This window comes from Labeo rohita, chromosome 14 (assembly GCF_022985175.1).
Source record: "Labeo rohita strain BAU-BD-2019 chromosome 14, IGBB_LRoh.1.0, whole genome shotgun sequence".
Taxonomy (NCBI): Eukaryota; Metazoa; Chordata; class Actinopteri; order Cypriniformes; family Cyprinidae; genus Labeo; species Labeo rohita.
The window spans coordinates 10391719-10403120 of record NC_066882.1 but is presented as its reverse complement, the minus strand read 5'-3'; the positions used below and the strand labels follow the sequence as shown (position 1 = coordinate 10403120).

The 11402-nt window shown below is 33.3% G+C and overlaps 2 protein-coding genes across 2 annotated transcripts; one reads left to right on the top strand and one right to left on the bottom strand.

The window, feature by feature from the left end:
- Window positions 1-3162: 3162 nt before the first annotated feature.
- Window positions 3163-6975, bottom strand: il12ba (interleukin 12Ba). The gene is made up of 8 exons (XM_051127987.1): window positions 6889-6975; window positions 6362-6458; window positions 5958-6221; window positions 4302-4404; window positions 4026-4204; window positions 3762-3931; window positions 3524-3633; window positions 3163-3405 (listed from the first exon to the last, which is right to left on the bottom strand). Exons 2-8 carry the CDS (start codon window positions 6456-6458, stop codon window positions 3348-3350), a joined length of 981 nt encoding a protein of 326 aa, XP_050983944.1. The 5' UTR covers window positions 6889-6975; the 3' UTR covers window positions 3163-3347.
- Window positions 6976-8788: 1813 nt separating this feature from the next.
- Window positions 8789-11193, top strand: LOC127176685 (EF-hand calcium-binding domain-containing protein 9). The gene is made up of 4 exons (XM_051128473.1): window positions 8789-8924; window positions 9117-9265; window positions 9469-9645; window positions 11044-11193. The coding sequence occupies exons 1-4, from the start codon at window positions 8789-8791 to the stop codon at window positions 11191-11193; spliced, it is 612 nt and encodes a 203-aa protein (XP_050984430.1).
- Window positions 11194-11402: the final 209 nt, after the last annotated feature.

Sequence of the window (11402 nt, the reverse complement as noted above, 5' to 3'; positions counted from 1 at the left end):
ACACGCAGAGCAAAAAAAAAAAAGCCTGTGGTTAAAAACTGATGACCTTAATTACGCTTTATGGGGAATTATCATCTTCAAACCCCTAGTAATTTCTCCTCTTGTGGTGAACCCACAGCTGGCTCAGCTATTTACTCATGTTGACGTGAACTTCCCTCCATATAAACATATGATTAAGCATCATTTACAGAGTATGATGTAGCACTCAGGGAATATACAGTAAATGTCCATTCAGTAATAAAATACAATAGGTCACATGTTAACCCACAAAAGCAGTCCCAAAGCAGCTGTCTTGTGGCAAGGTGACCCAAAACAATAGTTTGAAAAACAGAGCCCAGCTGGATTATGTCATCTGCGAAATCACTGCTAGACACTGCCAACTAAGAGAATCAGGGAGATCGCTGTAGATATTTCAGACCTATTTTCATAAAATACAAAATTTTTAGTGAACAGTCAGTTTATTATAAGACAAAATGTGAAAGAACACTCTTTATTATCTTTTTTTATATTCACAGAAGGTGTGTCTGCTACATATAGACTGTAAATCATTTAATTATGAGCATGTGAATGTTTCTATCAGCCTACTAGCAAGAGCACACGTCCCAGAGGGAGTGAGCCAATATTCTCTTTTAGTCTCTATACTTCATAAGTAGGTCAGCAATCTGTACCCTCTTCAATGTCTCTCATAATGATGTTGAGGAAATGCTTCTAAGATCAAAGTTTTCATGTCGCACTTGACCTGAAAAAAAAAAAAACTGTTAACTCTGAGAAAGAGCGATTATGGCCTTCTCAAAACCTCCCTGGATAAACAGGTCAAGTATTTAACCACATGTATATTTGTATAAAACAAAGATTCACATATAATGTACTCACCCCCTTGTCATCCAAGATGTTCATGTCTTTCTTTCTTCAGTCGTAAAGAAATTATGTTTTTTTGAGGAAAACATTTCTGCATATTTCTCCATATAATGGGCTGGTATGGTGCCCCAATTTCAAACTTGCAAAATGCAGTTTAAATGCGGCTTCAACGATCCGAAATGCGGTTGTAAACAATCCCAGCCGACAAAGAAGGGTCTTATCTAGTGAAACGATCGGTTATTTTCTTTAAAATATATATATATTTAAATACTTTTTAATCTCAAACGCTCATCTCGTCTTTCTCTCCCTGAACTCTGCGTATTCTGACTCAAGACAGTTAGGGTATGTTGAAAAAAGTCCAATCATATTTTCTCCCTCAGCTTCAAAAATCATTTCAAAATCATCCTGCATCGCTGAAGAATTACCGACCCAGTCTTTGCAAAGTGAACATGCAAAGATCAAACACCCTTAACAAAAAACAGCAAAACAGCAATATAGGACGATTTCGAAGTTCAGGGAGAACATGAGATGGGGGCTTTTTGACATACCCTAACTGTCATGAACCGAAAAAAACAGTTCAGGCAGAGTGAGACAAGATGAGTGTTTGACATTAAAAAGTATATAAATTGTATTATTTTTATTAAAATAACCGATTGTTATTCTAGATGGCATTGTTTACAACCGCATTTGGGATCGTTTGAAGCCGCATTTAAACTGCATTTTGGAAGTTCAAAATCAGGGCACCATATCAGTCCATTATATGGAGAAAAATGCTGAAAAAAACATAAAAAACATCCATCTGAGGAAAGAAAGACATGAACATCTTGGATGATAAGGGGGTGAGTATATTATATGTGAATCTTTGTTTTGAAAGTGGACTTCTTTAAAGGGGTCATCGGATGCCCATTTTCCACAAGTTGATATGATTCTTTGGTAGTTTAAAACAACACCCTTTTTACCTTGCCAAAATCAGCTCTGCAAAAATCATCCCATTCTGGTCGATGCAAATGAGCTCTGCTTGCCCCGCCCCCTCTTCTCTCTGTGGAGTGACGAGCCTGTTTACTGTAGCCGCGTTTAGCCGCTAAACTTGCTAACTAGCACATTATTAGGAAAGGCGATCGCAAAGATTCATAAAAAAACCCCTTATACTCACTTCTGCCGTAGGTGAAACTGGATCATGAATGATTTGCACAAACATAGACGGATATATGTAGATCGGGAGGCGCATTCCCTTCACGAACAAACGTAATCCACTGCATCTTCAGCAGCTCAGTTGTCGGGAGTAAATGACGACCACTACGTTCATTATTACATCCAGCAACACAACACCTCAATCGCTCAATTCTTGTCTAACTTTCATCCCTGCTCCAGCATCAAAACATGGAGGTTGGACTGTTACAACTGATCTTAGGTAAGAAGTTCATGTCAATCAACTATCATGGGAGCGGCCTCTGTGGGTGTGACACCACAACGACAGGCATCTGAGAATGTCTCGATTTGAAAAAGGGGATATTATTTTTACAGATTAATTAAAAACCACTGCATGGAGTTTTATCATTATAGGGTAGATTTGTACATACGCTGCCAACACACATTAATGTTCAAACAACATGTAAAAGTGAACTTAGCATCCGATGACCCCTTTAAGAATGCATTTAACCAAATAAATACAGGCTCTTTTTAAATTACACTCCTTTTTTTATTTACCGGCTTTAATTAATGAATGGCAGGTCTGTTTGGATAACTTCCTCAAAAAGAGTCTGTGATGCACCAATTGTGTAATTTCCAAAAACCCAGCACTTGTGTTTTTTTGACAGGCAATTCATGGTGGTTAATGTCACTACACATGTTTTTTCCAGGCTTCAATACAGGACTTGTTTTTCACACAACACTTGAACAATCAGTGATCAACTGATTTAGGTGGTTCTTTTCATTTGATGCCCGAACTCTGCTGAAATGTGGGGAATAGTGTGTTGCTTTGCTCCACAATGAGATGTGACAGTAATTCCTGTCTTGAACAGTCTTATGTTTGATCTACAGAGAAGGAAAAGACATTTGCACATAATTAGGACCCTAACAAAGTCCTTTGAATGATTACATTATAGTTCATAATTGGTGAGACGTGACATAAAATAATTTCTTCAATCTAAAAATGCAATCAAGACAAACTGAATTAAGAGACAAACTGAATTAAGAGAATACAGATGTTTTATGTCATATATAATCAAATAAAGACAGAAACACTGCAATCATAATAAATACAATGTAACAATGTACTAGAGTTATAAATAATTTAAACGCATGATAGTGTTATTCATTGTATTATACAATGTATAGACAAATACATTATTGCAAGAACACATACACATGTGTTTGTATTTAATTACACAGTATATGACCAAAGTAGTCTAATAGAGTCGGTCATTGTCCATGACTACAGAAAGCATCATAATAGTTAAAATGATTTGTATTTAATAACGCATAATAAATTATAGCATCTTTAACTTTGGTTCTTGGTTCCTCTGCTTGTTTTTTCTGGCTTTGCATCTAAAAACAAACAGAGAAAGTTTGTATTATAATGCATGCAGAAAACATGAATAAAGCAATACGGAAATTTTAATAGGGGAAAGAAATAAGAAATATAACAAATATTAAATACACATACTTGTACAAGTTCCACTCGCTCCATGAGGAGTTACAGAATTCATCCCTCGCTCTCACACACACCGTCATCCCTTTTGTCACTGGCAGCTGGTGATTTTGTGAGAAGAAAATCTGAGCAAAAAAAAAATATTATTACATATTGCTATCACAGAAATAAATTACATTTTAAAATGTAATGTTCACAATGTTGCTGTTGTTATTTGATTAAATAAATGCAGCCAGTATGTATGTAGGCTTACCTCTTGTGAGTTTGGTTTGGAGCAGTCACATTTTTCACATTTCCGACAGCGAATCTCTTTCACTTGGAACATGAGAGGGAAGTAGGATGATGGTGTGCTCCAGGACTGTGGATATCTGACCTCTACGGATGTTTTATTGATCCTACTAATAGGCACCTTATCAGGCCTCACTAAAAAGTTGAGAAAAAGATTGTTTCATTATGTTCAGATGACACTAATTCAATATTCGAATATTCGCCATTTTAGCAATTTTTGAGAGCTCACCGATATCCATGATGTAGAACTTTGCATTGTATGATTCAACAACAAAGCTGCTTCTGAAGTATATGGTCAGGTTGACGCGCTCCACCTCCTCTGCATAAGGACAATAGTTGTGGTCTAAGCATAAGATACTCTTTCCTTTGGAATCCAGACTGCAGCTAATGTTGCTTCCACCATGAGAGCTGGAACAGAATCAGTCAGGTTGTTTTATTATGATTTGTTTTTTTCTCCACACCCCTTACATCATTGCAGAGCCTAAGGTAAGACTGAGAAACTTACCGTGTGACTTTGATATGAGCAACATGGCCATTCCTGTTCTCACCCCATGTCCAATTACATTTGAAGGAACCTCCGTAGTTATTTGTTGAACAATCGATGTAACCTTGTTTGGCAATTCAATAAATAAAAAAAATATGAATAATTAAATAAAATAATTATATAATAAAATAATGAAATTTAATTTAATAAAGTAAATAAACAAATACATACATAATTATAAACTCTACCATTCAAACATTTGGGGGTCTTTTTTTAAATTAATACTTTTATTCAGCAAGGATGGATTAGTGACAGCTAAGACTTGTATATTTTAAATTTATAAATTTTATTTAGAATTTATTTAATTTCTATATTTAATTTATAATTTTACAAATGATTTACAATGGCAATAAATGCTGCTCTTTTGAACTTTACATTTAAATAATCAAGAAAAAATGTAACGTGGTTTCCAAAAAAAATACATATTTTTTTAAACACTAATAATAGGAAATGTTTTTTGAGCACCAAGTCAGCATATTATAATGATTTCTGAAGAATCATGTGACACTGAAGACTGGAGTAATTACTGTTTAAAAGTAATTAAAATATACTAAAGTAGTATACAACATTTTTTACTGTAATAATATTTCACAGTTTTACTGTTTTTACACTATTTCTGCTAATATATGTGAGCAATATTGCCATTCCTGTTCTCACCCATTCCCAATAAAAATTGGAAAAAACCTCCGTAGTTATTTGTTGAACAGTTGATGTAACCTTGTTTGGTAATTCAATAAATTAAAAATGTATTGCTATTAATTATAATAGCAATTAAATTCATTACATAATCAATTTAATAAAAAAAGATAAACATTAAAAATAAAATAATAATTATATAATAAAATTATGAAATTGAATTTCATAAAATAAAGAGGCAAATATTTCTAAAAATTATAAACCATACCACTGAAACATTTGGGGTCAATTATTTTACTATTATTATTATTAATTACTATTATTGTAAAAATAAATTCTATATTTAATGTATAATGGTACAAAAGAAGTACAATGCAAATAAATGCTGTTCTTTTGAACTTTATATTCAGATAATCAAGAAAAAATGTAATGTGGTTTCCAAAAAATATATTTTTAAAAATGATAATAGGAAATCTTTTTGTGAACCAAATCAGCATATTATAATGATTTCTGAAGAATCATGTGACACTGAAGTCTGACATAATCACTGTTTAAAATTAATATATACTAAAATAGTATACTAAAATTTTGAATGTAATAATATTTCACAGTTTTACTGTTTTTACTCTATTTTTGCTCAAATAAGTGAGCAACATGGCCATTCCTGTTCTCACCCCATTCCTAATTACATGTGAAGGAGCCTCCGTAGTTATTTATTGAACAATTAGTTAATTCATTAAATTAAGCATTAACAATAATAATAATTAAATAAAACATAATAAAATTCTGAAATTTAATTTAATAAAATAAGTAAACAATAAAATCTTACTGACCCCAATATATCTTTCTACAAACTACATGGTATAAATTATAACCTTACTGTAAAATGTTTCACTGTTGAAGGCTTGAAACTATTTAACATCTTTACTTTTTTCAACTTCATATCATGACCATTTTACGCAATGTAAAAAATGGTTGTACCTTTCTCAGGAATATTCTTAATAATCTTCCTGAAGGTCCAGTGAGCCAGCACCAGTGTGTGGTTTAGGTAGGTTCCCTCACTGTCGAAACAGGAGTAGTTGCCTCCCTTCCAGGCCTCCACTGTGACAACGATCCTGTTTCCTTGAGCCTCCAGATTTTCATCGTTGTTTCTGGTCCATGTAATATGTTTCCCTTCATAGGCTTCTCCACAGACAAGTGGCACCATGTTTACATCTTCACTTGCATCGACATTCACCACAAGCACTGATAACAGACAATTGAGAAACAGTTGAGAAGTGCAAATATAACAATACAAATAAAATAAATTGTAGCAGTTTATAAAACAGTTTTTGTAGAAATTTCACACAGAAACAAATCTTTAGACATGATTCAGACAAACAAACCATTTGGTTTAAGTGTCCAGTAATTCTCAGCTGTTTTGATGGATCCGTCAGCAGAGGACTGGAGAAACAACAGCGCACTCAACAAGAGAACAAACATCTGTTGGCGGAAAAAAAGAAAAGTTTAGATTGAAATTAATACTCTAAATAATTGGTTCTCAGCTGTGGCTACAGACCTGTTCTGACAGAAGGTGAAAAATCAATGCTAAATGCAAATAAAAAATGCAGCTAAACATATAGTTGTGCATTGTGATATGGTTAATACTAAGAGAACAAACAATAGGCTAAATATTTTAATTGTCAAACCTGTAAATCACTCAATACTTCAGTTGTTATTCATGCACGTATAAAATTTTTTCATGTCATGTTAATAATCTTCGAAATTGACCTTAAAATTAGACCAAGCATAAACGGCATATACGTTTTGATAATAAACAATATAAAATATATTCCAGCATCTATTTAAACACAAAATAATTGAGTGGCTCTTTAAATGTCATTATAAAATGAGTTTAAAATAAGACACTTACCACTGATCACTCAAAAATCCGACAAGATTAGCCTCCACAACCAGACTGACTTTGCTTTGTTGTCGTGTTTAGTATGCAAGCTTATAAGTAAGGACATGTCAGGAGGGCAGAATTTCCCTGGCCAGGAAAAGTCCACTGCAGGTTATAGAGGAACCAAAGCCTAGATGAGCAACTTCAGAACCTTAGCTGTTCTCAGACATCATCACTAACTCTCTCACTTCCACTGAGCCTTCATTGTCCTCTCTCTTCCCTAATATTAGACTATTTATATACAATAACACAGCCCATTCAGAATAATATGATTCTTTTAATGGATTGTATTAAATTGGGCAGGAAGACATAAGACATGAAATTGCAAATTGGTTTCCATTATAGGTAATATGTGAGGAAGTGAGCTTAAAGAGTGGGAAAGACATTAAGTCAATATTTGTTTTCCAACACCTTGGGTATTTTTGCCACAAGTTCTCATTTGAGAGCCAGAAGATGATTTACCTGGTTACGTTACTGTGTTTGATTTGATCGTCCCTACTATACTTTGGTTTTTCCCATTCAAAATTGGGTTATTCCCCTTTCCTCTCAGATAATAACTTTTAGTGATTTGTACATTAAGATTACTGATAAGAAACGTCACATTAAATGTGGATGACACTATTCAACCTGACATGAAAAGTGTTTGAAAGAAAAAAACAATGAAGGAAAGAAAACAGAAAACAGAACTCTCAGTAGGCCCTTTTTCCACGGTTTTATAAAATCTGCAAATAAATAACATTGTAATTTTTTTATGTTATACGTCTACTCAAAACGATATTTTTCCAATAATTAACAAACAATTCTATAGGAGTACAATTAAAGCAGTATTTAACTATCAACCTAATAAGTAAACAATAAAACCAATTTTTTTACAATTTATTTCCAGTGCATTTATGCTGTCACATTATAGTGCAAAGGCGAACAAAAAATGAGTACAACATTGCTTAATAAAAGTAAATAAAATAAAATAATGTGTATGCTGTGACGTAGGTACTACAACAGATACTACAGTGAATATTTTCAGATATTTCCAAAATTATGTGCATCAAGGGAAAGAAATTGGTCCTACTCGTCAAGCCGCTGAGCAGGTCTGTGTGAGAGGGGCGTTGAACGCCGCTGGTTGGGTTGCCAGGTTTTCACAACAAAACCGTTAAATTGTTACTCAAAACTAGCCCAAAATTAGCGTTTCGAGCGGACCCTCCATTTAAAATACACGGTTTTTGGCAGGGTTCCCCGATGAAATTCGCATTCCAGGTGATAAATATCACGTTTTTGGCGTCTCTTCAACCCGCGGCAACGGTGTTAAAGGCAACACTTGGCAACACATTTCCCCAACATAACGCTAAAGTTTAAGTTTTATAATATTACAGTTTTTTTTTTAAGTTTTCAAAAGGAGTGATAATTCAGCAGAGCCAACAACAAACAGACACGAAGAATGACAAAATTATTTTAATTATAACCGCCAACATTTAGAATTAAATAAACTAGCATTTGTGAAGGCCTAAGCTTTGAAGTAGTAGATGTGACGGTCATAGTTGTGAAATGTTCCAGATTTCGTTAAAACCACGGAAGGCATTTTTCCAAAATATGTAATTTTTTATATATATATATATAAAAAGCTTTGATTCCCGAATCAAGCTGCACTTTGTACTCTGTAAAAACAGTATCATACGTTATATGAAGTGTTTTACACGTTATAAGAGATTCAACTCAGCGAATGAATTTTAAAGTTGAAAAAGGTGAATTTTATTTTCAAAAAAACGTTTGGCATACGCCATTCCGGAAACCATAAACGCGGAAGTGTGAAAAGGGCTTAATTACTATGGTAACAGCATTAACTGTAGGGTTAACAATCAATCTAAAGAGCAAAATGAAGCTAAAAAAGGGGGTTTTCTTCGAATATTTAAATTTAAATAAGTTTCACTGCCTTCTCTCACTGAGTAACACTAAAATAATTTATGATTATTTTTGTCTTCTGGATATTCACGAGAAAAAAACACTGAATGGTAAGAATGCATTTACCAATTGCTTGTTAATTGGCATTTCCCCTTTAACTCGTAAAAACATGCCAACAATTGACAAATCTGTAATTTTTTTTTATAAAGCTTTTTATGTCACTTTTAATAAGTGGATCTATTGCTTCGGTGGAATTTCAATGTTTGGAATAACTGGTGTGCTTTTCTTTTCCCTTCCCGAAGACATTCAGTTCTACCATTTCATGAAGCATGTGACAACAATGGGGAAGAAACACATAATGCTGACGTTCGACATGCTGGATTGGGATGCAGATGGAGAAATTGGGTTTGAGGAGTTTTATTTGATGGTCTGCATTCTGCTCAGTAGTGAAGTAAGACAATCTCCTACAAAACATGACCACATCAAAAACAGCCCCTCCACACTTACCACAACCATACAGGGCTCACAATATCTGAGACAAAAAACCACTTCCTCAGGAAAACCCCATTTACTGCCAAATTTCCTTCATCATTGTTATTGTTTTATGAGAGGTTGTGATCAATGTCACATGTGCTGAAATGTCTGTGTACGTAGCATGATGTGGAAGAGACCTTCATCAGTCACCATTTCCTCCCTGTCTTCGAGCTGCTGGATATGGACGGTAGCAAAACCATCAACCTGAAAGAGTTTAAGGCTGCCGGATTCCTTTTTAACCTCAAGGGTTCAGATTTCAAAAAGATCTTGAACCTGTTTGACATCACTGGGGATGAGGTACAGATGTCATACAGCTACCTTGACAGTCCTCAAATATTTAATCTGTTAACAGTGTTTAACATCACTGTACAACCCTCTAATCACTAACATACGCAACCAAATTTTGCGCTAGGTGACTAAAAATGACTAAAAACTACTACGTTTTCATAGCACATAGTCTAGATGTAAATATGTTCTTTCTTGTTTTTCCCTGTCAGAATTACAGAGATCGTTTTTAATTCATCATTTTAGCTCTTCGCATTTTGTCATTGTTTGTCACTGTGAGCCGATTCTTTCAGAGGAACTGAAAGAAGCTAATGCATAAGCTGCAATCATAGTGACTAGCGCTTTTTAGCAAATCAGTTAGCTGAAAATTTAATTTTAAGTTAATTTTTTTTTAAATAGATTAAAAAAAGTTACATTTATGTAAACACCTACACAAATGTTATGTAAAAAAAATCTCCTGAAAAAAAAAAAAAAAAAAAAAAGTACTACACTGCCATTTAAAGGTTTGGGATCAGTAAGATTTTTAATGTTTTTTAAAGAAGTCTCTTACGCTCTTCAAGGCTGCATTTATTTAATTAAAAATATGGAAAAATCAGTAATATTGTGAAACATTATTACAATTTAAGACAACAGTGTTCTATTTAAATATGCTTTTAAAATATAATTTATTCATGTGATCAAAGCTGAATTTTCAGCATCATTACTCCAGTGTCACATTTATTATCAATGTTGAAAACAGTTTTTGTTGGTTAATATTTTTTGGAACCTGTGATATTTTTTTTCAGGATACTTTGATAAATAAAAAGTAAAAATTGATTAAAAAAAAAAGTGATATAAAACTTAAGATTGCAATTAATTTTTTATTCATCAAATAATCCTGAAAAAAATATTACAGGTCCAAGAAAATATTAAGCACAACTTAAGCAGTTTCTAACACTTATGATAACAGAGTATCAAATCAGCTTATTAGAATGATTTGTAAAGGATCACGTGGCACTGAAGAATCGTTGGATCGTGGATTAAACGTTGATGAAAATTCAGCTTTGCACGAAAGAAACAAATTATATTTTAAAGAGTATTAAAAAAGAAAACTGGTATTTTAAATTGTAATAATATTTTTATAATATTACAGTTTTTTTCTGTATTTTGACCAAATAAATGCAGACTTGGTGAGCGTAAGAGACTTCTTTAAAAAACATTATAAATCTTACTGATCCCAGACTTTTGAACGGCAGTGTAATGGCAGGCCTTCAGTGACCTTCAAAGACCTTCAATGTGTCCATATAGAGAAGGATGTCGATTTCAGACAAATTTGAAAAATATTATTCATGTGGATTGTTGTGTGATCTAACAATAGCTTGTGCATCAAAGAGCAGTATATCTCAAATCTAAATCTTTAATTACCAACAGTGCCTGAATCTAAGTGAGTTTCAGAAGTTTACCATGATGTGCATGGATGCCCAAAAGGAGTTGAAGACAAAACGTGGAAGATTACACCGTCTCAAGGATGTCTGCAGATATTTTGTGAAAGAAGATGATGAACTTCATTTACTTGACTGAGTAAAATATGCTTGAGAAGTGTCTTCTGTTTATTCTGACTACTGTCGGATGCAATCAATAGGAAAAACAATATTAGCAATAGTAAGTATCAAAAGTAATATAGATTAAATAATGACGTATTTGTTAAGAATGATTGTAGTGGTTATGTGCATGTAGATAACATAGATCCCATGCTAGTCACATTTTTTTCTCAGGTTATGTTTAGTTTT

Bases quoted from the DNA above. Each gene is read 5' to 3' on its own strand.
- LOC127176685 (XM_051128473.1), top strand. From the start codon at position 8,789: ATGAAGCTAAAAAAGGGGGTTTTCTTCGAATATTTAAATTTAAATAAG. The intron at 8,925-9,116 runs GTAAGAATGCAT...CCCTTCCCGAAG, and splicing joins CGAGAAAAAAACACTGAATG to ACATTCAGTTCTACCATTTC. The intron at 9,646-11,043 runs GTACAGATGTCA...AATTACCAACAG, and splicing joins TTGACATCACTGGGGATGAG to TGCCTGAATCTAAGTGAGTT.
- il12ba (XM_051127987.1), bottom strand. From the start codon at position 6,458: ATGTTTGTTCTCTTGTTGAGTGCGCTGTTGTTTCTCCAGTCCTCTGCT. The intron at 3,634-3,761 runs GTAAGCCTACAT...TTTTTTGCTCAG, and splicing joins CCAAACCAAACTCACAAGAG to ATTTTCTTCTCACAAAATCA. The intron at 3,406-3,523 runs GTATGTGTATTT...GTTTGTTTTTAG, and splicing joins AGCGAGTGGAACTTGTACAA to ATGCAAAGCCAGAAAAAACA.